The sequence below is a fragment of the Amblyomma mixtum genome, chromosome 4, assembly GCF_055824585.1.
Source record: "Amblyomma mixtum isolate Tamu chromosome 4, ASM5582458v1, whole genome shotgun sequence".
Lineage (NCBI taxonomy): Eukaryota > Metazoa > Arthropoda > Arachnida > Ixodida > Ixodidae > Amblyomma > Amblyomma mixtum.
The window spans coordinates 44911691-44939080 of record NC_143015.1 but is presented as its reverse complement, the minus strand read 5'-3'; the positions used below and the strand labels follow the sequence as shown (position 1 = coordinate 44939080).

General features: G+C 47.2%; 1 protein-coding gene and 1 pseudogene across 1 annotated transcript; one reads left to right on the top strand and one right to left on the bottom strand.

Moving 5' to 3' along the window:
- Window positions 1–10145: 10145 nt before the first annotated feature.
- On the bottom strand, window positions 10146–25324 carry LOC149346384 (cytochrome P450 3A4-like). The gene is made up of 5 exons (XM_089541313.1): window positions 25142–25324; window positions 19022–19211; window positions 12439–12647; window positions 10940–11378; window positions 10146–10663 (listed from the first exon to the last, which is right to left on the bottom strand). Exons 1-5 carry the CDS (start codon window positions 25322–25324, stop codon window positions 10146–10148), a joined length of 1539 nt encoding a protein of 512 aa, XP_089397439.1.
- Window positions 16262–18204, top strand: LOC149346385 (uncharacterized; annotated as a pseudogene).
- Window positions 25325–27390: the final 2066 nt, after the last annotated feature.

The following is a 27390-nucleotide window of genomic DNA, read 5'->3' as shown; positions in this document are numbered from 1 at the left end:
GTTAGCTCAACTGGTAGAGCGACTGCTCCGGTGAAGCGGTGGTCCCAGGTTCGAACCCCGGAGCACGACGAATTTGTCTTTAACTACGAAGTTTCTGAGAAAGCTGTATAGCTTTCTATTGTATCCGTATGGCTGCGCTTGGGTGGATGTCAAAGAGCAATTACTCCCTTATTACAAATCTACTCAACCTTGGGGGATTGCCCTAAACATTTGACCAACGCTCCAAGACATTCATACATTACCCTAACTAGCTCCAGTGCCGTCAATGAACTTATTCAGTGGAAGTACCTGGATGCTCCAGAAAACGAGTTCCAATCAGCTGTTGTTCGACAGAAAAAACTGTATTTTTATTTATATTTAATAGGACAGTTTTAGCAGGTGGTAGTTTCTTGATGAGGTTGATTGGGGGATCATTAGTTGTCTTCCGCGAAAAGCGATGGCGAGAATTATTAATGAGGTAAAAAAACTTTAAAACATCTGTGCGGTGACGCTTTGAGAGAGGAGCTAAATTTCCTGATGAAAGTGTTGAAGAGGAAGAAAAGTTAAGGTCATATCACAGAAAATGAGACTAATTGTCAGCATTTGCGCCGCCTCAAGTTTCGCGATCTCGGTTGGCTTGTTCGAGCTTCAGACCACACACACATTTTCAAGAAAAGGGCCGACTAAAGAGTTGTACATGAGAAGTTTCATTTTTTTAGGGGCGTGAGAGAATGTACGACGTAGATACCTACGTTTTTTCAAGGCTTGAGCGCGGAATAAATGAATGTGGTCAGATCGTGATATGTTATTCGTAAAAGTTGGTTGAAGATGCTTGAAATTAGAAACTTTTTTTAGTAATGACCCATTTAAAGAGCAGTTGAAAACTCAAGGAGACTCTTTGTTGAAAAAATAGCTGACGACAGTTTGCTGGAAGTTTAAACTGACCTGCCAGTTGTCGCACCACGCACAGAACTTTTGGGAGGAGTCAGTAAGCTTGTTATGAGCTTGACAGTTGTTAATGTGGGACGATACAAGACAGAATCATCCCGTACAGGGAAACCTGAGGTGTGATCTTGCCCAGACGGTCATTTATATGTAGCAAAAAGAGTAGTGGGCCGATAACAAAACTTGGCGAACTGCAGAAGTTACGTCGATGACAGAGGATTCGGGCAGTGAACTTTTAGAAGATGTGGCAATCCAATCAATCAGGCGAGCGTTATTTAGTATAGGTTGTATTTTTTTAAAGTTTGTAGTGAGGTACTGCCTCAAAAACTACAAACAAATCTATAAATGTAGCATCAACTTGACCACCGATATCCGGGCATTGGAATATGTGGTGCGTGAGCTCTAGCAGTTGTGTTATTGTGCTAAATCCTTGTCTGAAACTATACTGAAAAGTAGATAATATGCTATTACATTAATAAAATTCTATTAAGCGCTTATGTATAACGTGCAGCAAGAGTTTACAAGACTTATATGATAGTGAGATAGGCCTGTAAAAAAACAAGTTAAGCTTATCGTCGCTCAATGTATGGGTTGCGCACTGCGTAACATCACGCAGAGCCGAGTCTAAAAACTTCTGGGGGGGGGGGGGGGAGGGGGGGGGGCAATTAAGCTGCGCCTTAAGTGTATGACGCGATAGCCTCCCACCCTTAAATGTCACCCGCCGCACACCACGCTAGCTCGATGTGTGTGTGCAAGAACTAGGGCCCAACGATACGCCGCAGTCGATTCATGTAGAGGTGTTCATAATTTTCATGTAATCGGCTTGCAAAATCTGGCAACGCAACAGGCTCAGCCAGGTTTCACAAACTATGCCTTCATGTTCGATACTACAGCCCAATTCTAAAACAGTCCTTTTATAATCAACTGATATTTGGCGATCGTTAGTGCGCTGCGGTCATCACTAACAAAAATTTAACGGGATATTGAATCTCCGCTTTCACAGTGTGACAAGATAGCTTTATTGGGTTAACAGCCATATATGCGGCATTGGTCATTCTCTGCTTTACATTAATAAATGCCTGGGGGTCTTATACCCACTCCTGACGCAGCGGTGCAGCGGTTAAACGATGCGCGACTTCGCTGCGATGGCAGGTACTGCCACCGGTGTGGCATGTGCCACCCAAGTTGCGCGTCGCGAGCAAACTTCCGCTACCAGCCATTAATTTAACACCCACCTGCCACTGTGGACAATGTGGCCTAGATAGGTCGCTTCTCTTGAGATTTTTCGTAAATTTTTCGCTTAAGGTCAACGACCCTGACAAAGGACGCTAATGAAGACAACGAGCTTTTAGCGACATGGGCTTCTTAACGCTGCCGCGCTAATTGTGCAGCGTCTGGTAAATAGGCATTTTATCTTTGTTTAATATTATATACATTGATGGTCTCTCTGGTGACAGTTATTGCTGCAAGAAAGGTGCCCCCTTGTGGTGCCAAGGTTTCTCAGGAATCCAAGGCAATTTTCCTTACAGAGGTTTTTCTTTTAAACAGTACAAAGACCTTCACCCCCACACATCATTGCCATATCTGACATATCAGACCCGATTATGCGGATAGAGTGGAGACGCTTTGAAGCTTAAGGCCAAGGTCAGCCTTCATTACATACCATGCAAATGATTGATGATTAGGGCCCGGAACTTTAGGGATTTGCCTAAACATGCCTATAAATGCCTAAACGGGGGATTTTAGCTCTTCCCTGCCTTTTTGCTGTGTTTTTTTTAAATACTACCCATTTAGCAGCACTAGTTGCCTATAAATGCCAAAATCCAGCATTTCGGTCCTCGGTGCCGTTTTTTATTTTAATTTTTGGACGTCTGTCTAAGTATGGTGAAAGGCGCTCGCTGATGCACGCATGAAAGGCGCGGTCCCGCGAAACGTTTCTCTCGGAGTGCAACTGGCGCAACCAAGGAGGTTATATCGTAACCCGACACCCGAGCTAGCGCCGTCCAGCCGGGGATGATCGCCTCACCGCGCTCAGTCGGGCCAGGGACAGTCGCCACAACGCGCGCTAGACTCACACACTCGCGCGCTCACTGCCGGGGATGATCGCCTCACCGCGCTCAGTCGGGCCAGGGACAGTCGCCACAACGCGCGCTAGACTCACACACTCGCGCGCTCACTGCTCGCTCGTCGCTCGGTCGACTATCAGCCACCTAGCCCTCAGCAGAGAACGGCCACTTCTTTGCCTGCCGCTTCCAGAACATGCGACACTGACTTGAGCGGGCTCATAACCTTCGCTTCGTCAGCGCTCTCCATTTCATTTCGCATTGACATGCCTAAAGAAAAGGCATCGAGAGGCTTTCGTGGCAGGCCGTGGGTTTCGCAGTTTGGAGATGTTTTTTCAACTGATGGAACTGTGCTTTTCTGCAAAGCGTGCGAAACTTCAGTATCAAGTGAGAAACGATGCCATGTAGCGCAACGCATCGCTACCAACATGCATATTGCAAACCTGAAGCGAACGAAAGAGAGGACATCGCAGTTCCTACTGGCAGAGGCTTTCAGCGGTAGTTCGACAGCAAAGGAATCGTCATTTGCCAATAAGTTGTGTCAAGCATCTTCGGCGGCAGATATCGCGTAGTGTAAGCTAAGCAACAGTATTCTTCGGAGCTTTTTGAAAAAGTATACCATGGAGCATTTTCCAGATGAATCAACGCTTCGTAAGGGATACGTGGAAGAGTGCTACGATGATACTCTCGCCAAAAGAAGAGACGAAATCAGGGACAACTGCATTTGGGTGTCATTCGACGAATCCATGGACGCTAGCGGAAGGTATGTGGCCAACTTCATTGTTGCAACGTTGAGCCCAGAGAAATCCGACGAGCAATCCTACGTATAACTATTCACCGACTAGCCCAGCAACAAGGGTTACTTGAGCAATCCTGCTCAGCGCAGATGTTACTAAAAAGGTGAGCCTTTCGGCGATAGCGCGTTGTTCACTTCATTTCTGCAGCTTCTACGACCAGGAAATATTCAATATGTGAAGGTACTTTTGTTCGTCACGGATGGGGCATCCTACTTGTGCAAGACCGGAAAGGGACTGACGCTTTTATACAACAAGACGGTTCATCTGACCTGCGTTGTTCATGCAATGCGTCTTGTCGCCGAATCTGTCCAGCACTCTTTTCCCCAAGTGGACGCGTTGGTATCTAGCACGAAACAGGTGTTTCTTAAAGCTCCGACAAGGATTTCTGTTTTCCTTGCCACAGCACCTGACATTCCTCTGACGCCAAAGCCTGTTTTGACTCGATGGGAAACACGGATAAAAGCAGCAGTATATTACGCACGGCAATTTGAAGTGGTGAAATCTGTCTTCGATGAAATCAAGGATAACGCTGTGTGCGCGATCAAAGCAAGAGCTATGTTCGAAGAGGCGAGTTTGGAAACAGACCTGACTGGCATGAATGCAAACTTCTCAACATTGACGGAAAGGATGACAAAGTTGAAAAAGGCTGGACAAATGGGACGTCAACGAAAATAGATTTATTTGTTGCGCCCCTCGTAGCCTTAGTTGCTTTGGGACGTTAAACCCCAATAAACCGAAACCGAGCTTTATTTGTTTCTGGTAAGTCTTCCGCCCACATTTATTGATACCTCCCCTTGACTAACTCTGCCGTCACCTATAGACATTGCTTCGAAGTCTAGAATCCTTTCACACAGTGGCGCATGTGTTATAAAGAACACAGGATTATCAGCCCCTATTTTCATTACGAAATAGATCTGCGGTCTTCAATAAGCGTCGCCCTATACACCGGAGGCATCGTATTTGAAGGCATTGGAAAGTCTCTGGTAAAAAGTTCCAGTTTTTATTGGTCATTACATGACCAATATCAAAGAAGGTAGGGGCGAGATACGGAGTGAAAGTCGTTTTCACAGCTAAAAATAAGTTCAGCAGAGTGCAGTGCGGTAAGGAAGAAGCTCGAGTGCCGGGATGGCCATGCGACGAATAGATGCACAGTTAAACACAAAAAAACGCTGGTAGACAGCGACACCGGAGTGGTTTATTCTATACCGCTATTGTGCGGCAAGACGTACTGTACATCGGCTAGACAGGCTCCGTTAAACGACCTGCTGTTTGAACACCGTAGATCAGTGAAAGGGGCAGTTTTGTGGAAACTTGCTGCGCACTGCCGGAAGTGTAAAGATTGTTTCCCCGATTTGCACAGGACAAATATCTTGTTCAGTCACACAGATCGAACCTGCTAGGAGCTAGTTGAGGCGTTTCTGATAAGGCAGGAGTCAGAAACATTTGTCGCTTCGCCTTCCATCAATCTCGTGCAAAAAGAGATTCGCGCTCTCGGGCAATATGTGGCGACAGGTTGATAGCAGGTGCATGTCATGTGTTAAGATTGATGGTTGGCTTTGTTAAGATGTGAAGATTAGCCTCCCGCTGCGTGCGCGTACGGCTTTTAACGGCAATCGCGATTTTATGATGTGTTTTTTTTATTTCTGTCGCCGTGTTTGGTGCCTATATATCTAACGCTTCTAGAAATAAAAATTCAGGTGTTAGAAGCGCTCGTGTCGTCTACTGTTTCTTTCACTACGTCGCGTGTATCGCGCTGCTTTAAGATGAATCAGTTCCAACTTGCCCAGTTTTCTGTTCTCGTTTGTCCTTAGAATGCGATAGTAGTACTTTCATGCGGGCTAGTCGGTTCATCGTTCCAGAAAGGTTAAAACTGCGCAAAAGACGAAGACATAGGCAGCTATGATGTGTTTTGTGTCTTCCTTGTTGCCTATATCCTCGTCTTTTGCCCAATTTTAATCTTCCTGGAACGATCAACCAACTAGCCGGCAAGAACGTCCTACTAAAGCATATCTCTTGTACTCCGGACTCTGTCTTGTGTTTCCAATCCAAGCAAGAAGCAGCAATTTCATGTGTGAACCTGACTGATGTGGACACCTGACAGTGCCGCGTTCTGGCTTACTGCCTGAAGATGAGGATCGTCCCTCCACAAGTGCACATTTTCTTCTGACATTTGGTTCCTTCCTGGAGCCGCGTGCGAAGACTTTCCAAGATAATAAATCGGAGTGCTGGAGAAATGTGAGACTTCACTCGCTTCAGATCTGGCTTCAGATGAGAGCCCGACAGGTTTCAGATCCTTAAAGAAAGCTGCGCGCGTGGTATTTTGTGTGTTCCTCGCTGTCCATGTCCTCGTCTTTTGCTTAGTTGTAACCTTTCTGGATCTTAGAATGTGTTAGTCTGTCGATGCACGGTAAAATCAGTTCAAGGGAACGGTTCGTTTTGTCTCAAGTTATTTAAGCGAAAAATAGATCTTTGATTTCAATTGGTGCACACCAAGAAAGTTTAGCCCTGGCATTTCTTGGGCTACTGAATCATTGATTAAACCGTAATTGCAGCCTCAAACCCAGCTGCATTGGTGAACCAAGTAGTATAAGTGAGCCCAGTTACACGCGGAGAAATCGCACCACGTCGTCTCTTCGAATTCCTGAAATCAGGCCTCAAATGACTAGATTAAACTTTGCTGTCTGACATGAAGGTCCTAAACGAGGGAAAACAAAAACGTAGGGTTCTTCTGCCATCAGGTATCGCAGGGATGGGTACCAAGCTATAGAGACTGCAAGAATGGCATTTTTAAACGAGCATTCGAGGAATCTATGGCAAGAGCGAGATTCCTGCTGGGCGTCAGATAGTTTCTTAACTAGTTAGTTCAGGACGGAGCATGTAGCCCAGCGCGCCATGTGAGGCAGCGTATTTTGCAGCATTGACAGTTAAAGACATTCATTCCCAGAACTTAGCAGTCATTTTCTTTTAGTGCACACATGCCAATTTTCAAAGTGCGTAGTACAGTGAATTTGTGCAATAAAAACGGCAAAATGCGCACATCATGTATTGAGAGTAAGAAGAAGATTTGTTTTTATTTAATGCGCACACGTATTACATGAAATAAGTATTTAGGACGAGATCTCTTAGTCGGAAAAGGAAATTGTGATAGCGTCAAGTGCATGACGCGTCACTTTGCCATGACGCGCACTGATAGCAGCCGCGGATAAGCAACCGCTGCGTATAAAAGCGTCAGACAAATAAACGCTGATTCCTTGTCCTGCACCGGTCTTCGCTGGTTCTCTGCTGCGGCCGCTCGGCTGCCGCACGCTAGTACATTACACTGGCGACGAGGGTGGGACCGAGGCGGCTGGCTGCTTTCGTTGGTTGCTGCTGAAGAGTACTGCCTGGCGGATGCTGCAATGGCGAAGGTGGGAAAAATTGATACTTTTGACGAAAGGAGCGACAGCTTCGAGTCCTACTTGGAAAGATTTGAGCTTTACGTCTTGGCAAATGATGTGGCTGAAGGCAAGAAGCTAGCCGTATTCCTGACTGTAGTAGGACCTCGAGTGTATGAAGTATTGAAGAACCTGCTAGTTCCGAATTCCCCTGCCAGCAAAACGTATGACGAGGTCACGGCGCTACTGAAAACACACTACAGTCCCCGAAAGGCCGTGATTGCGGAAAGGTGCCGATTTAACCGAAGATTGCAACTTGAGCAAGAGACTGTAGCCGAATTCATTGTGCAGCTGAAGCACCTGGCCAGAACTTGCGAGTTTGGCAAATTTCTCGACGAAGCGCTTAGAGACAGGCTAGTCGCCGGGCTACGCTGCGTCGACACTCAGCGTGAGCTGTTTGCCGCTGAAAAGCTGACGTTCGAAGAGGCGTGCAAAATTGCGTTAAATCGTGAACTAGCCGCCACCCAGACTCAAGAAGTAAAGCTAGAAGAGCTGAAAAGTATACCACAAAGGCGCTCAGGACTAGAAGTTGATGTTCTGAGTCAAGGCTACCGTGCTAAGGACAATTATCGAAGCAAGACTGAGCCCGTAGAGTGCTTCCGTTGCGGTAAACGCCATGCCGCCAATAATTGCCGATATCGCAAGTACAAGTGTCATAACTGCGGAGAGCAAGGTCACTTGAAATCAAAGTGCAGGCAGCGCACAGGCAAACCGAACGCGCTGAATGCAATCGATAGCTCGGCCGATGAGTCTGACGAAGAGCAAGAAATATACAGTATGACAACAAATAAGTCTGCATACTATGTCACAGTTCTGGTGGAAGGACAGGCCTTAAGGATGCAAATAGACACAGGGGCGTCCGTCACCGTCATGCCGAAGTCAGTTTTTCTTCGTAAGTTTCCCCATCTGACAGTAACGACGGCTACGGTTCCTTTACGAACGTACACAGGAGAACTAGTGCCGGTCGTAGGGTCGGCTGATGTGCGTGTTGAGCACGCTAACCAAGCTGACGTTCTACCTGTTCTGATAGTAGATGACGGTGGGAAGGTGTTGCCGTGTCTGCTCGGCCGCAACTGGCTGAGGAAGCTAAAATTAAACTGGCAGGAAGTTCATGCTATACAGCAAGACGACGCCGTGGAGGAACTTAAGAAGAAGTTTCAGGCTTTGTTTTCGCCACAGATGGGGCTGATAACGGGCTACAAAGCACAGGTCCTCTTGAAGCCAGACAGCAAGCCAGTATTTTGCAAGGCCCGTCCCGTGCCTTTTGCATTGAAGCAAGCTGTGCCCGAAGACTTAGACGCCTTGGAACGGGCGGGGGTACTGAAAAGGGTCACCAGGAGCGATTGGGCGACTCCGCTGGTAGTGGTACCGAAAGACGGAGGAGCAAAAGTGCGGTTGTGCGGTGACTACAAGGTCACGGTGAACCCTGTGCTGCTGACTGAGCACTACCCTCTTCCCTTGCCAGAAGATTTGTTCACAACATTGGCAGGCTCAAAAGTATTCTGCGTCCTAGACCTTGCTGCCGCTTACCAGCAAGTAGAACTTGCCGAAGATGCAAAGGCGATTTTAACTATAAACACCCACCAAGGCCTTTACCAGTACCAGCGGCTCCCTTACGGCATTGCCAGTGCTCCTGCCATATTCCAGTCGCTCATGGACGGACTTCTCAAGGGTATCCCTCAAGTAGGGTGTTATATTGATGATGTCATCATTGGAGGTTCAAGTGAGAATGAATGTCGGAAAAGGCTGGAAGAAGTTTTGACACGATTGCAGGAGCACAATGTGACGCTGCGCATGGAAAAATGCAAGCTCTTTTGCAGTGAAGTCCGCTATCTGGGCCACATAATTTCAGCGGATGGAATAAAGCCACTGGCATCGAAAACAAGGGCAATAGAGCGTGCACCGGAGCCTACAAATGGTACTGAACTGAAGTCTTTCCTGGGAATGGTAACATTCTACTCCAAGTTCCTGTCGAACTTGGCGACTGTGGCTACGCCGCTCTACGAGCTCCTGAAGAAGGGCACGCGTTGGAAATGGACAAGCGAATGTTCTCGCGCGTTTCGAAAAACAAAGAACTTGCTCACGACCAGTCCGGTACTTGCTTACTACGACCCGAAGCAACCCTTGGCTCTAAGCTGTGATGCGTCGCAGTATGGGCTCGGCGCGGTTCTTTTTCACATACTTCCAAGTGGGCTAGAAAAGCTTGTTGCTTTTGCTTCCAGGACGTTATCTCAAGCTGAGCGTGGCTATGCCCAGATCGAGCCAGAAGCGCTGGCAATAATCTTTGCTCTCAAGAAGTTTCATCGCTACCTATATGAGAGGGCATTCACGTTGTTCACAGATCATCAACCATTACTAGGCATCTAAGAGATCTCGTCCTAGGGCAGAGACAAGACAATAGCGCTTTATTTACACATGTGTCCTTACCTGTGGCTATCATCCCGTTTTTATCGCGCGGTTCTACTTTACTGCCTCAATGAACAAACTGCCCTACTTCACTATAAGGGGTTTTGGGCGAGCATATCGTAAGCACCGCAGTGCGTTTCGAAGAAAGCGCCCTCTCCAACAAAATATACCATGATTATTGCATCCATTGGCACATGCATTGGCAGCAGTCTGGATGTTGACGTCACACCTAGCCGCACATGGACGACGATGTGTTGGCTAGAAACTGGCACTATTGTTTCGGTGCACTATCGGTTGTATCGGCTATAGACCTAAAACTGAACAATTACGCACGTCATGAGAATAGCACTAAGAACGACTACAAGCGAGATATATTGCAGCTTCGCGTTTATTCTCAGTAACGACTACAAGTTTTTTGGTATGAACTGATGCATGACTTCGTTGTGCTAATAATGCGTACATCTGCTGTCAGATGCTATTGCTATAAAATTCTCGTCTCTAGGACCAGTCGTGCCCAAGCTTCACCATGTTCCTTCTTCGGTAACTTCAACTTGCTGGATATTCCTTCGCTTGAAAAGAATTTTTACTGTCGCTGCTGGATTTAGTAATTCTTTGTCCGCAGTGACGGGAAGAGGGTCGGGGACCTGTTCGTCGAGACTCAGGTGGTACCTCTCCACTACGCTGTAGAGCGTTTTCTTCAACATCAACATTCCCAGCCTATGCGAAGTGCACATTCTCGGTCCAAGTCCGAATGAGTAGTAGGTAGACGGCAGAAACTCCCGGCGTTCAGCAGTGAACCGGTCCGGGAGAAAGCGCTCTGGTTCAGGCCAGATTTCGGGATCCCGGTGTACGTGCCAAGGCGGTGACATCACGGTTGTCCCTGCTGGAATGAACTGGCCAAGTATCGTGGTATCTTCTGAGCACAGACGCATGATCATGATTGGAACGGGTGGATATAGGCGCATTCCTTCCCGAACTACGATATCTAGACGTTCAAGATTCATTACGTTATCATCCTGGAGGAGGTTTACGTTTACCTGCGCCGAACTATTCAGCGATTTTAAGTACACGCTGTCTTGTGAAAACTGCCTTTTTTCATCTACATTCTCTTTCTCGTGGCCACTCTCTATCTCGTCGCTATCGTCGACCTTTGAGCCTACATCCCGATAATCTACACGTTGGTCACTTTTGCGAATCTTTTGACTTTGCAGTCGCTTGGAGCCACGAAATGTATCCGACACTCTATTGCCGGATGCCGTCTCCACGTTGCTAATTCCTTCCATTTGTAGTTTGCCTTTATGATTTGCTGCAGTAGCAGTTCGTATCTTGTCTTGCTCCTCTGGGTGCCTTGCGAGAAGGTATAAGAGGAAACCGAGTGACGCAGAAGGAGTTTCGAAGCCGGCCATGATAAGCATCGCAAGGTTTGAAAGCAAGGCCCGATCATCGATAGAACGAGCGTGGGCGCTCGTCGCTGCTGAGAAATCTCCCTTTCCCATCTGAGCGTCAAGAATATGCTGCAGAATGTCGTTCATTGGCGCCTCCTTACCGCTGATACGCCGGTTTATGATTTCCAGGGCGCCAACAGCTATCGTTTGTGTAGCCTTGTAGAACGCGGAAAATGGGTACAGGCACCAGAGGAAGAAACGCAACACGGGGAAGGCTAAAGCACCCTCAAATACGGCGCTGTCCGCTTCTCTGAATATAACTTTGAGTGCCTTCAGGACCGGCTCATCACTGTTTGCTTGGCAGTCAACCTGTTGAAAAGAAAGTTGCGTTTTGGAATCTTCTACTGAAATTTTATGTGGTAAAATCTCCTCTTAAATGACTCAAAAATGTCAGTTAGGATCACTCCATTCGCTTTAAATATATAGTGGCCTCACAGTGGCGATCACTGCGCACAAGTTACGTTGGAAACTTAGAAAAAAACTTCGATTAAATATCAACTAAAGTATTTGTTACAAGAAACCCTAAATTCTCAGAGGGAAACAGTTCATGCGGAGTACATTGCAATTAAGGTCACTTGTATTGCAGTTAATCACCCTACCTCGGTATGACAAAGATTTTCCTTTTAACCGCAATTGCTGCTTGCCTGCTTTGCGCGTGTCCCAGTCAATATTTGCCGTTTGATCTAGGCACTATTTCTTACAAAAAACAACTTCAATGGACAATTCGTTTCTCTGCTTGTTGTCCTCTAATTTTATCTCTGCTTATTTTATTTCGCCATGAGCATTACACAAAAACAGTCACGATGAGGCCAGTGAGACAGGGGCATCTAAATATTAGGCATTCAGCAGCGGGTAAGGCTAGTCGATTTTGTGTCAACACCCCCAACTCTCCCATAAAGGCTAGTTGTACTATAGAGATGCGTTAAACAGGGCTGTACAATGAACAGTTATACACCTATAGGGCACTTCAAACAGTTAAACATGCGTTTCTCTGGCTGCCGGAACCGAAACCACCCGCCTTTACTTTCTCCTGATCACAGGAGTACTCATAAGATCGCACGATATGGTGTTTCCAGCAGTGTACGGTTACTGATGAACCAAGTGAGACGGGGATATTTTAGAGTGATTTCCCGTGGGGTGCTGTGGAAAGCCTCATGGGAAACTATTCGCAAGAGTTTCAGGTTTTTATCCCCCTTTGAATATGTCAGCTTTTTTTTTGAACATCAGACTTTTTAGGTCTCGCCCAAATTTTGAGCACAATATCACTTCCCCACTCCCAAAGAATGGGAGCTGCCAAACTTTTAATAATGCACGTAGTGCGTTTTCGTTTAAGTTTGCTACGCTGGTGCTCAGAAGTGCAATAACATACCTGCCAGGAAAGAACCATTCTGGCGACCATGTCTAGCACCAAGGCGTGTGACGCCTCAAATGCGTGGACGGGAACTCCAGCATGGCAAGCTTCGTCCAGTTTTTGAATGAACCGGTCCACGCTAGAAGCTACAGTTCCAGAAAGATTCTTCACTCTGCCAGCGGAGAAGCATGCGTTGAACACTGCCCGTGCTTTTCTCCACTTCTCCCCTGTGGCAGAAGAATCAACATCTGGATGTCACTCGAACAATTTTCTTTAACAAGCTTATTTGGCATTTCACTGATTTGCGCTAATTAAAAATTGCAATTAAGCATGCGCTAGCCTCAAAGGCGTTGAATGGTGGGTACCACGATGATAGCTATAATGCAGAAAGCACACCGTTCACTTGCATTCGTGTTACCAACAAGACTTGATCTAGAGACGGCCCAAGCCTATCAGCTCAGCTGACTATTGAACGAATATCTTTCTATACAGAGTAGAAATCCGAGATCGCTTCGCCTTTCACGCGAGCTAGAGCACAACGCTGTTGCTCCATGCTAGCGACTGATGCGAGCTTCCCAGAACACGGAAACACCGCGACTGGCAAAGAAAAATGAGCGCTTCCCGGCATTTAAGTTTCTTAAGTCGATGACAACGACCTATTGCATAGCCGAGTGACCGACCCTTACAAAAATGACTTTTGAGCTTCAGTTGACGCCTTGCTGAGCTCTTGTTGAATCAACTGAAAACCAACATGAACTCTATGCATGGTGAGCCTACTCAATATCTGCAAAACAAAATTTTTGTTGAACGTCGTCAACGAATTAATTGTTGAGTAATTTCTGTTGAGTTTACGTTGAACTGGGTCTCATAGCAGCCGTTTCTAAGCCTAACTAATTGATGGTTTATGGGGTTTAACGTCCCAAAGCGACTAAGGCTATGAGAGACGCCGTAGTGGAGGGCTCCGGAAATTTCGACCACCTGGGGTTCTTTAACGTGCACTGACATCGCACAGTACACGGGCCTCTAGAATTTCTCCTCCAAAGAAATTCCAGCCGCCGCGGCCGGGTTCGAACCCGCGCCTTTCGGGTCAGCAGCCGAGCACCATAACCGCTAAGCCACCGCGGCGGCCCTAACTAATTGAAATCAGTTCGACATGCGTCGCGTAAACAGAACCTTATCACATTATACATGTTAAGAACGCATTCAGCACTTTTAAGACTCTCGTAAAACGCTCAAAGTGATTTTCTTGCACAGAAAAAAGTGCTAGTGGTGCAATATGCTCTTTCAAGCATACCTACTTTGGAGGGTTCGAATGTGCGCTCATAAAAAAGGGCGATTAATTAGGGCTTTCTTTCTATTGTTTATGAATGAATCAAGGTCTTTAACTAACAGAACGTTGCATGTGACCTTGATTACTTCTACTACACATAAAATAAATAAATAGTATAGTTATAATTGAAATAACTTTGCTGATCGCCAGGCCACCACCTGCGCAGATCCGGGCTCCCATGTGTAGGAGTATATAAGGGGGAAGCTGGGATTGTGCTTGAAGTGGCAAAAGTTATGAACTCGTAGTGAGGTCATGCCGTAACCTCATGTGTGATACTGTTTGATGCTCTTTATCTGATGGTTGTACAGGCGAGAGTGTATGTATTTATGTCAACATATGTGCGTTTGTGCGTATGTGTGGAGAACTACACAGCTGGGGATATCAGTCAAGTTAACGAGAAATTGTAGCAATGAATGTAAATACACCGCCGAAAATTGCATCTGTAGGCATATGACGCAATACAAATGTATTCCTAGGAATTTCTTTTCAACCACAGCCGAGATTCAGAATGATGTGTTGAATCGCCCCAGAATTTCAACGTGATTTCCACATGAAAACAATGCAGAAATTCTGTTGAGGATGCTAAGCTCTAGCACAGTGGCCACTTTTCCAATGAGTTTCAATTCGGCCTCAATAATTCACCAACGCGAGGCCATCCTGGTCCCAACACAAACTCAACATGGCATGTTGATTCTGCTCATGAGAAATCCAACACTTTCTCAGGGGGCATTTTTGTAAGTGGTAGGAAGTATGATCTCAGGAGGCTCCAGAGAGTACTTGGGACGAGGCCAGTCATAGCTTATTTATTGTCATATCTAGCTGTGGTACGACAAAAGAGCTTGCGAAAAGCTGGAACTCAAAACTCAAACCTGCTTGGCGATCTGCGCAGGGAACACGGCTTAGATGGAGTAATAGGCTGTAAAGAATGAATGTGTGCCTAAGGCAGCAGACATTACGATTTTAGTGTGTGTGTTATGAACTGTGTGTGTCTTAGAAATCCTGAGGTTGAATAGTTAACTTTTTGGTGCAGCTACAAAATATATGCAAGAGGTATTAATTAGCACCGGTTGCATTTCCTCTCACGCCTTTATACACTATTGTAAAACAATACGTGTGAATACGATATTGTTTCTCGGTGTTCCTTTGTATAGATCAGTTGGTGTCCTGTCAAGAGTTCCTGTTTGCCGATCAAGTTTCTGAACATGTGCGCATTGACTGGCTGCCTGGGCTGCAAACACGTGCACAAGTGTTTCGGAGGTCCATGGATATAGGTGTGTGACATTGCGTTAATAAGCAAAGCAACAGCAACAGAGCCACCTGTTCCCTAAGACCATTACTCTCATCATTAACAGCAGAAAATTGATTGAAGAGAAACTTTTCGTGGCCTGTAAGCCTGCCCCAGTATGTTTTCGTCTAACTATTTAATACTTGTAGTGAGGAAAATACACACTGAGAAGCATTATGGCTACGAGACGAGTGCATTAAGGGGTAGTAAGTTAGGTAATGCGTATGTAAACGGTATCGAAAAATTACAAATTATTTCAACAGAATCGCAACATATAACAGTATATTTCCCCGAGAGTTGCTATCCGTTGTTGTGATGGAGTGACGGACTGGGACCGATTTCGGCAATACAGGAATGACACAGTGAACGGGGAAATCGAGGACTTAGGAGCCTGGATTGACACACTCAAGCAGGCCGTGAAGAGTACCACAGAAGAGGTTCCGACGGAGGAGGAGGGCTTTACGGCTGACTCTAGATTGCTACACATGTGGGAAGCACATGCGAGTCTCCTTCGGAGGTGGAGGAAACTAAGGCATAATGGTGTCCTCCGTAGGAAGATGGCCAAGCTAGAACGAGAAATCGAAACCTACACATTGGAGTTGCAGTGCAAACAGTGGGGGCAGATTTATGACCGGATGAATGGGCAATTCGGATGCAAAAAAACATGGCAGTTGTTGAGGCACCTTTTAGACCCGGCGGCAACCAAATCTGCGCAGAAGGGGCAAATGGCTATAGGTTAGTGCATCGGTATCAAGGCACGATTGGGGAATTTATACATGAACTCCGAAGTCGTTACATAAACAGAGAGGCGGGCGGTTGCTTCCCGGATTACTCGGGAGAGGAAAACCTTGAATTGGATGCAGGCGGAGGTGGAGTTTGCAATGGGCCAGCTTCGTACCACGTCAGCAGCGGGTCCGGACGGGGTTACTAATAAAATGCTGAGGAACCTGGATTTCAAGTCAGTGGGGGCACTCACGAATTTGATGAATAAATTTTGGGCGGCCGGGGAGATTCTGCCAGAGTGGAAGCATGCTAGGATTACATTTATTCCTAAACCAGGGAAGAAACTCTGCATTGAGAATCTGCGTCCCATCTCGCTAACGTCGTGCTTGGCCAAATTGATGGAGCATGTAGTCCTGAAGAGGCTTCAGGGTTATGTAGAGGACAATGAGTTGGTTCCTGAAACAATGATTGGCTTCAGGGCTAATTTATCGACGCAGGACGTCATGTTACAGCTCAAAAAAGACGTGGTTGATCCTGGGTACGGCACGGGCACGAGCCCCAAGATAGCCATCTTGGGGCTCGACCTCACTAAGGCCTTTGACAATGTTACCCATGAGGCAATATTGAGGAACCTATCGGACATAGGACCGGGGGGTAGAACCTTCCGGTACATCAGATCGTTTCTGGAGGGTAGGACTGCGGAGATTGTAGTCGGAGAAATGAAATCGGATCCCTTCCCATTGGGGGGCAGGGGGACACCGCAAGGGTCGGTATTATCGCCCTTCCTATTTAATCTCGCCTTGATCAAGATACCACCCAGGCTGCAAGGGATATCGGGACTTAAACATACATTTTATGCGAATGACATTACTCTATGGGTAACAAGAGGCAGTGACGCACAATTGGAAGAAACTCTACAACAGGCGGTGTATATTGTGGAGGAGCTAGCAGGGGAAGCAGGACTCTCGTGCTCTCAGCTCAAGTCCGAGCTTTTTGTGCTCAGGGATAAAACAAGAGGGATACATGAGAGGCACTATATGCCGCCACCACCTTTAGAGGTGAAAGTGGGGGGAGTACCGGTGGCTGAGGTCCAAACGATCAGGATCCTGGGTATGTATCTGCAGACTAACAGGAAGAATAGCGAGTCCTTGCAAAGGCTTAAAAATACGGTCAATGCTACCGTGCGACTAATCAGGAGAATCGCCAATCGTAAGAGAGGTGTTAAGGAAAAAGACTTGTGTAAGCTAGTGCAAGCATTTGTGCTTAGTAGAATAGTGTATGCGACGCCTCATTTGAAGTTGGACGCGGCGGAAAAAGGAAAGGTGGAGGCTATGATTAGGCAGGCGTATAAAGCGGCCCTTGGGTTGCCTCACAATGCGCCTACCGAAAGGCTGCTGGGATTAGGGGAGCGCAACACCCTAGAAGAACTACGGGAGGCGCACTTGGTTATGCAGCTCGGTAGGCTTTCAAAAACAAAAGCAGGAAGGGACATATTGGAAAGGATCGGCATTGGAGTTGACGTTCCCGCCGGTGACACGAAAATTCAGATGAGGTGGGAAATGCACAAGGGATTGTACATAAAACCTTTGCCCAAGAACATGCATCCAATACATCACGGGACCGCAGGAAGGCAAGAGCCAAAGCTTTACATGCTAAGTACGGGAAGTACAACGGGGCAGTCTATGTAGATGTCGCCGAGTATAAGGACAAGGATGCATTTTCATTTGCGGTGGTGGACGGGCGGGGACGCTTGATCGCCTCTGGATCAGTCAAAACCCGCTCCCCAGAAACTGCAGAGGAAGCGGCGATAGCACTAGCTATGACTAGTAGTAATGCTGACCTGATCTTCAGCGATTCAAAAACAGCCATCCGAAATTTGGCGAGGGGCACAATATCTGTCACAGCGACGCGGTTGCTGAATCGGGCCACGGAGCGAGGGATTACGGAGGCGGAAATTGTCTGGGTACCTGCACACTCTGGGAACCCTGGGAACGAGACGGCTCACATGAATGCTCGAGGTTTCGTCAGCCGAGTAGGTGAGCCGGACGTCCCGGGAAGGTCCACGAGAGATGGGCTGGTATCCTTTCATGACATTACTAATCATTTCAGACTTGAGCGGAGGATTTACCCACCCCCGGACAAGCAATTGGTGAAGGCGCAGGAATGCGTCTGGCGACGATTGCAGACTAGATGTTTCTTCAACCCATACGTGTTGAGCAAAATCTACCCGGACATTCAGCCGGAGTGCAAATGGTGTCACGAATTGGCAACCTATGACCACGTATTATGGAGCTGTAGCATAGCACCGCCACCGGCGGACATTATGCGTGATCCTTACCTCGAGCAGTGGGAGGCCGTGCTGGCCAGCTCAGACCCGGTCGTCCAGACCAGGGCCGTGGAGTGGGCCACCCAGGTCGCCGTCAGCCATGGGTTGATGGCCATCTAACACGGAATCGTCCACACATGCTCTCTGACGAAAATAAAGTTTTTCCATCCATATCCGTTGCTCCTGCTTGAACAATTTAACACTTGGCGTCTGCAGCATATAGGCACGGTAAAACCATAAATATTTTTGCGTAGTGCAAGCGAAGAAATCTCGTATCCTGACAACATTTCGTCAATTGGTTTATGCGCGTTTTTCTAAGACCAAAATAAAAATGTCCATTCCTGCAGACGCGAAACTAGCTGAAAAAGAATCCTAGTAAATGAAGTGTGTTAATGAATCAGCAAATGACGCTGCGATTTTTGAATTTTCTCCCACATTTAGTGTATACGTGCCTAAATATGCCTTTGCGCTGTTATTTTCTGCACTTTCGACGTTGAGCGCAAGTTGGTGCCGTTAACTGTATGCACAAATATTTCATATCACTCATCAAGACTGTCTGAAATAATTTCCCACAAAACCGCGCCAGGTAAAGAAAAAATAGAAGTTCAGAATGTTATTTTATAATTTTTGATAAGTACTGGAGGATTAAAGCACAGTTCTGAACATGGCATATCATGGTATTCTGTCAAATACAAACACGTCAGCGTAAACCTGGCTAACACTGTTTTTATAAGGGTCGAAAAGAGACCACTAGAAGCCTCAATTACTGCTTATTTCAATCAGGTAACAAGTAGCGACCTCCAAAATGGCAAACCGTATTTTGTTAGCCACTCTTAGGATCTGTGCATCGATAAGCATATGCGTAGATTTGTACTGAAAAGCGCAGAAATCAACTGACCGCGTCTATGCGACTATTACTTTCTTGCCGGATACATACCTGTCAACAAAGGCATCGAGCTCGACAATGGCTCCGTATTCAGAAAGTACACAGGCCGATCCTGGAAGACCTTGGTAGCGTTGATGAAACATTCTTGGATCATTGCTGGGTCCGTAATAACCAGGCAGGGCTTTTCGGCGAAATAAATTCCAAACACTTTCCCATACTGTTTTATCCATTCCGCCATGACCTGCACATATGCGTGAGGGAAAGGACGCGTTGATTAACAGTAAATATGTGTATATTAAGCACCAGGCTGTAGACATCACTTCACTGTGTAAGATACATAAGCAGTTTACAGCAAGAAAAATATATTTTCATTCTTTTTGTGTTTCAAGTGCACGATGTACTGTTTTTAATACACTGGATACCAAAACTGAGCTTGGAGAGCAGGTGAAAAAAGAAATTTTCTTAAATGAAACAATGGAAAATGAATTTTGTGTTATTCCGGGACGCTGACCACTGGAAATAATGGCAGGAACGAAAGCATGCTCCCAGAGGTAAACAGCGCACCAAGGGGAAAAGTGTATCTCAGGCGTTCGTTTTTACACTTACTGGAACCGCTCAAGGGCGGCGTAATTGCGTGGCAGAGCCCAAGACCTTAATCTCCATTCCCGCCGTGGCGGGGAAGTTTCATTAGAGGCTAAATACAAGCATATCTCGTTACTGGGACTTCGACACACACTGAATGATCCTAAAAAACGTGGATCACTACGAATCATTACAGAAAGGCATTTGTGATAGTAATAGGGGAATAATTATTTATTGGGATCCACCCAAGTGCAGCTATGGGGCTATAAAAAAAGCTGTAAAGCTTCTGCACAAACTTCGTAGTTGAAGAAAAATTCGACCTAAATCAGCGTAGATCACTACGAATCATTACAGAAAGGTATTTCTGATAGTAATTAAGAATTAATTACTCACTGACACCCGCCTAAGCACAGCTGTATGGATATAAAGGAATGCTGTGCATCTTCTAAAGAAACTTCGCAGTTAAAGCAAAATTGGTCATGGTCCGAGGCTCCAACCACAGGCCATCGCTACACCGGAGCAGTCCCTGTACCAACTGAGGTAGCCGTGAAGGCTAGGGTAATGTAGGGCGGCAGTCAGCTGATCAATAGCTCGAATTTGTAACGATGCTGTTCCACACACTTGCCGACCCAGGAGCAGCGACATGTTGGCTTCAGCGATACCATGGGGGCCGGCGCTGTCATCGCACTCCACAGTTACTAACTTGCTGGTTCTCGGCGGAATCACCACGTCATCACCGCAGACCCGCAACTTAGTCCTGCGTTGCTGGGGTTCGTCGGCAACAGTGCGGTGTGCGGCAAACGAGACGATGAGCTCCTTAAAGTCGATGACCGCCCCGTAGTCCCGGAGGAAATCCAAACCGAGTATCAGGTCTTTAGAGCACTCAGGAAGCACAGCAAAGCAGCCGGGGAAAGTGACGCCGCGGATCTGAATTCGCAAGGTGCAGACGCCGGTCGGCGTCACAACATGGCCGCCGGCTGTGCGGGTCTGCGGCCCAGTCCAAGGTGTCAAAACCTTCCTGAGGGTCGTGGCTAACCGGCTGCTTACCACAGAGAAATCGGCGCCTGTAACCACTAGTGCGGTTATTTCTAAATTATCGGCGGTAACTGGCATTTCCGTTGAAGCCAATCGCTGGCTCTTCGTCGGTGGGCTCATCGGGTCAGGTGGTCGTTGGTCTCGTCGTCGCTGCAAATCGTCGAGTGGAGGCTCTTGTCTCGTTCCAGCCTCGGCGGCCCTACCCCCGGAGGACGCCGTCTTCAGTTTTCCCGCCGTGGGGACGTGCCTCTGAATTGGCCAGAGGTTGATGGACGGCTGGGAGAAGAGAATCTCCGTGGCGATGGGGATCGAGAATGACGTTGCGGCACAGTCGGAGCCTGCAGGTTGGAACTCAGGTACTGTTCAATCTACTGAGGTCGCTCGCCGTAGCGGGCGAGGAGCGTCCGAAGCAAAACCCCTTAAAGGGATACTGAGGCGGTTTTCGAATCAGCTAACCTTCTAGGGTTTTGAAGTACTGTCATTGCTGATCACGTCTGTGAAATTATTTTTTCGATTTTGGCTAAAACAGTGGCGCAATCACCAATTAAAAATGCGATGTTTAAATTTCCCGCGCCCCGCGCGAGCGCAGGAGAGGGGAACAGCGGAGAGGGAAACCTCGTCCATGTCGGCCAGCGTGACGTCATGTTGAGGAGCCGGGGATGCTTCGGCGCACCCGAGCGCGCTGTCAGCGCGCGTTGTTTCTCGTGCTGCATGCGTTGTTCCTCGTACTGCGTGCGTTGTGACGTACAAAGCGTGTCAGCCGAGCTTAAGAATCAGATTCAACAGGTACTACTCTGCGTTCGTGTCCACGAACAACTACGGCCGCGACTGTGTCGTCTTCCACTGTTTTCCGCAAGATCACAAGCTCGCAGCGCAACCGCTCGCTGCTGTGACGAAGAATTCAAGCCGACTAAAGCAAGCTTACTCTGCTCGAAACACTTTCGTAAGAGCGGCTACAGGCAGAGCTTGTCCTAGTGTGATCTCTGGAGATTTCTGTCGAAAAGCCGCGGCTGAACCATGACACAGTTCCATTGATTTCCTCGCGCATAAGAGGCGTGTCACCATTCCGAAGAAGCGCCTCTTTTAAAAGTAGAAACATGCTCACTTAGCCCCTGAAGAAACCTTATAGAGGCTTAAGCATGTGTCGCTCTCCTCAGCTTAGGTGCGGCCAGACCACCTGAGACGTGCTCAGCAAGGCTCGGTTAGTGATTTTATACTCGGTTCGACGTGCCCAAGCAAGCAAGCAAGCAGAGCAAAGCACAATAAAGCAAAGCAAGCAAGCATCGAAGCTCTTCATATGCGGCATCTCGTTCAATCCTAGCTAAGAAATTAAATGAAAGCGTTCGACGTTGATTTCGGATGCAAATTTATGAGAGAAATGAATGCCAACCGAGTTTTTCCAAGAAAACACCGCAACCTTACTCGGTTTCTTCATGAAGTTGTGGCAGCGGGCGAGTTGCAGCTAGCTTGGCTTTTAAACACACATGTAGTTGGCAACTATTTCACTGAACCTAAACTGCAAATCTAGGAAGGGCGAACGTTTCCGAGGCAGCGATTAATATTTTGTGGCATCTGCTGAACGCGCCAGGAGTGAAGCGTATTTGGCTTGGTTTCCAGCGCACCATGATTGCGTCACTATCTTGTGGTCACATGCCTCGCAGTGCTTGGCCACTGGGCTTCGCTAATTTTGACACCAACTTTGTGCTCCTTCATCGTTTCCTTGAAATACTTTCTTGCCCCAACCTGCAACGCCGGGTACTGAGAACAGGATTTTTTGTACACAGTGCTTTGGGCCTTTTCTTTAGGATGACGCTCTTCCGGGCGAGCCAGGAGGCGTCCGGTGGTGGTAATTGACTTGAGTATTGTTCACACCCCTTTCTTTCCGAGAATACGAGCCGAGGTTGTGCTGGCACCTTTTACGCATGGTCTGCATCGCGTCTTTGACGCTGGCGTATGCTTGTGCTAGGCATAGAATTTTTTGCTTGTGTCTTTTTTGGTTTCAGGCGATACGTGGAATGAGCAAACTGTAGTATCCTTTTCTTCGGTGGTCAGTAAAAAAAAATACTCGCCGTATTCGCTTTTACAACGACACGAAAAGCTGCGATCTGCCCTCAACGCAGCGCCGGATCCGCATCGGCAGCTTCTCCAGTCCTCAAAGTGACGTCACGACCTCTCTTGACCAATCACGGGCGGCGGCGCGCCGCGCGGCGTGCCCCGAGGCACAGGCCGCATATTTCGGCTAAAAAAGGCAATTCGCGCTTGTTTTTGCCTTATTTGGATGCGATATTCCAGTATACAGCATGAAAAACTATAGGATGCCGCTGCCAGCCCGATTTTCAGAAAAAGTGCTTCAGTCTCCCTTTAAACCCATGCGACGGTAGGGGCAGTGGCGCAGGATATGACCGGGCTCACCGCAGTGTTAGCAGAGTGGCCGGTTCATCGGCGTACGCCACACATCCGCTTTACGCATTGCGGGCCAGAATTCCTGCGGCACGGTGGTGGGCACAGCTGGACGTGGGTACTGTACAGCCGGCACAGGTGAAAAAGGTTGTGCCACTGCCGCAGGCCGTCGAAGTGCTTCGCTGTAGGTCATGATGTAGGGCTGCGGCTCCGGAACCACTGGTGCTGGCTGCACCACTCGCCGGATTTCATCCCGCACCACGTCCGACAGTGCAGCGACGCTGGGCTGTGGGGTTTCGAAGCGGAGTTTTGCTAGTTCTTCGCGAACAATGCTCCTGACGAGCTCTCGTAGATCCTCTGCGGGCAGCGTCGTGGGCGTGCAGATTTGAGCGGTTGCCATACTAGCCTGTCGGCCGTACTGCGCGCCGCGTTCCTGCAAGGAGCGCTCCATGCTCATTGCCTCCCTTGTGAAATCGGCCACTGTCCTTGGAGGGTCGCGGACAAGTCCAGCAAAGAGCTGTTCCTTGACACCCCGCATTAGGTGCCGCACTTTCTTGGCCTCGGCCATAGCAGGTTCGGCTCGATTGCAGAGACGCATCATGTCCTCAACGAACATGGTGACGCTCTCATTTGGCTGCTGCGACCTGGAGTGCAGAGCGACTTCAGCCTTCTCTTTTCTTTCACTGTTTCCGAATGTCGCTAGCAATTCACGCCGAAAAACCTCCCAGGTGGCAAAAGAGGTCTCGTGGTTCTCGAACCAGATCTTTGCCGAGTCCTCTAGCGCGAAGTAGACATTCCTCAACTTCCACTCACCGTCCCACTGGTTGAAGGCTGCCACACGGTCGAAACTGGCCAACCAATCTTCAACGTCTTCAAACCGGTCTCCATGAAACGTCGGCGGTGACCGGGGCGCGTGGAGCACGAACGGAGCGTCAGCTCCAAAACGTTGAGTGGTCTGGCTACCAGTGGTTTATGTCATCTTCCTTGGTTTTGTCAGGCCGCTGAACTCTGGCTGTAGGCCTAGCAGGCGACGGCTCGCTTTGTGGACGGGGGTTGTGTCTACGCGTTGGGAACTGGCTTCAAAGGCGTCTTCGGGGTCAGTGTACATGGGACGGTACCCAGCACCTCCACCAAATATGTCACGGCTAGACAGTCGGGACGGCCAGGACACGTTATACTGTGAAGCGCCAGGCAGCAGCGGACTCCCGAGGGCACCACACAGAAGAGACGACGAAGAAGAATCACTGCCCGCCACCATGGCTAAGGCTAGCCAGAATACCAGTTAAGGCAGTTCGGCCGGGAGACGGCGCCACGAGAGTGCCCAGGAATGTGGCAATATGTTTAAGGGAATCCCCAAAATGTTGAGTAGATTTGTAATAAGGGAGCAATTACTCACTGTGATCTACCCGAGCGCATCCACTTAAGATAGGGCGCAGTGCTGCTCAGGCAACTAAAAAATCATAATCACTTGCTGACATACGGAGTACATCGCTGCAATAACTTTTTTAAAAGTTCGCTACACCTTCGACCCTTTTAATTAAGCTTGATAGCCAGCTTCCACAAAAACCTTGTTCTTTACTAGCCAAATTATAGATAACGACTTCTTTTCTCCAAACAAAAGCGCTAGTATTTTAAGCAAGTGAGCTAATTGTTCGCATTTTATGCTCGTATGGCTGCCACGCTTTTTTTAATTCCTTATAGATCTTGCGTTACCTCCCATTCCTTCTGCGTGCTAAAATATCAACTCGGAAGAGTGCTACGAAATTCGTTCTTTGGGACTCAGGCGAAACAAAATTTTCGGAAATTGAAACCGGCAAATAATGGAGTACTCCTTGTTCTAACATACAGCATTGCAAAAACCTGCAGTGTGACATTATCGATTTTTCGAGTAGTTTGTCAAAGATCGTCTCAAGATTTCTTTACATCTGCTCTCACAATTATTGAACGTGAGAAGTTTATAAACTTTTTCTAATGTTACGAATTCGGTCACCGATCATGAGACCAGAAATTTCAGATTTTACGCGAAAATACCAGACATGAGTCTGTTCTGAACCACTATTGTACTCAGCATCGCATATGCAAAAAGACCAGGAAGAAGTTCTCTGAAGCAAATTTGGAAATCTAACTTCGAATACGAGCCACACTTAACCTTACCTCAAGAGTACCCTTCTTTAGTTGTTTCCAGTTCCCCCAAACAAGTTCGGGTTCTGGTCCAGGAATTCCATGTTTTCTGAATAAACAAAGCTTATGTCTCCGGTCAATCACCCAGAGGACGGTAAAAGATACAAATAGGACGACTGCAGCTTGTAACACGAGCAGTAGAATGCACGGTTCCATTCTGGCGCTTGTAAGCCAATGTGAAGGCTGCGAAGTAAGTTTAGCCCACAAGCCTGTAATTGAAGGAAAGGTAATTCAATGCTCTGAACAAGAAACCTAGATATGACAGACTTCATCTGAAAAGCAATTTGTATTTTTTTCTTAGTATCGCTAAGGCAAGTGTCACAATGGATGTCAGTGTAATGGCTTTTTCTCGCATATGATCTGCGCTGTTTAGATAGTTACGTCAAAGTGGACCACAATAAAGGTTTAGTATTTTTATATACTGCTGCCAAATTTGAGTTTCTAAAAGGCTGCACTTTTTTTGGAGAACAGGGATGCCTGCCATCGCGAAATTAGAAAGCTTTTTCAGCACAAAATTATCAGCGCTGAGGCGCACCAGAATGTAGCTAAGACGTGCTAACTAGTCGGCTGGTTTTGTAATAATGTGTAGCAAAATTTAGAACGATTCGTGCGAAAGCACCCAAAGTTCACCAACCCCGGCAATGAATCTCGTCAACCGATCTTGCGCTCATGAGCCGCTGCCTAGCAACAGCGACGCCACATTAAGTGTCTTGCGGGTGAAATGAAGGAATACATATTAAAGAAACGAGTACTGTGGCAAATTCGATTCCAACCCGCGGCCGCGCGACAAGGTCAGTTCCGCTGGTCAATTTGCCTGCGCACTATGCTGTTCGCACTTTTTCTCAACACGGTTTATATTATATCGATGTGATGTTTTAGGTATATAAGCTATCTACAAACGTTCAGAAAACAGTGGTAAATCAACACACCTAAGCAAGAAAGCACGAGAAAAGAGTCAATGCAGAGCACATAGCTAATACATCATAACACAACACATTTAAGCAATAAAGAACTAGAAGAAAGGTAATGAACAATATAGCACTAAGAGTTAGCGCCACTCCAGTACAAACTCACTCTTGGCTAATAATTATTTTAGGTGTACAATCATTCAACAGAAATGGTCTTTAGCAGATATAACAGATTCACAATAACGGTCCAATATCCCTGTTTTCCAGAGGCAATGGAATGATCGTGCCGTGAGAAATCATACAGAATGTGGAATTATTAAGTTTTTTTTCCAATGTCCGTTGCATTGCATGTTATCCCAGAACGGTACTGCACGTTTAAAATTGATGAAACAATGCTCAAACGATTCCGGAGCACCACGAAGGTGACAGTAAACTGTAAACACCAAAATGCACTTTTTCTCCTGCCATTTTTTAACCGGTAATGTCAGGATCTACAGCTAAAAGAAAAATGTTTTCGTGGATGGCGACAGGAGAGTTTTGCCTGCTCTTGTGAGTGCATCATGTTCCGGTAAACCAAAATACACAGAGAGATACAGTGGCGGTGGAAAAAGCATACACGCCTGGGGTTAAAGTACAACACTCTATCGCGCTCTTCATTGGACGTCGTCTTCATCAACTTCCATCTGAGGCGCGAAGAAATCAGATCAGATTAACTTCGATTACAGCATAATGTGAGTCTACTATCGTCGCCAGACATCAAGACGACCCAGCAACGCAAAACCATGAGGCAATCAGGCTAAACATAGGCTTTCGCCTGTCAACTCGGTTTAACTACGTTATAACCCTACTATTACTACTGTTGGGTTCCACCATAAGTAATATTGATACCAGATTTTATAATTGCGAAAAAGCATACATGAACTGCGCGTGGAAATGGGAACTAAGCAAGAAACGCGTGAACAAACGAAGCTCTGACTATCACCTGTATTTCTTATTATTAAACTCATAGTTAGAAAACTCTCAAACCCTCTGCGCGCAGGCGCAAAAGGCATAAAAAATAGAAACGCAAAAAAAAAACAAAAACACGTCATACGACACGCGTGCAATAACATCATGAAGTTTCAATAGCACGGCAAGATAATCAGCTCGATCTGGTGGACCGCCACCGAAGGTTTCGCAACACAGGGCGTGCGATGTGGCGATGAGCTACGCCTCTGCTATCACCTGACACAGCTGATTCCTGCCCTTGTAGAAACGTCGGTACCCGCCAACTGTGGTGAACGTTAAGTATTATTTTCTTTGCAGTAGTCGCGC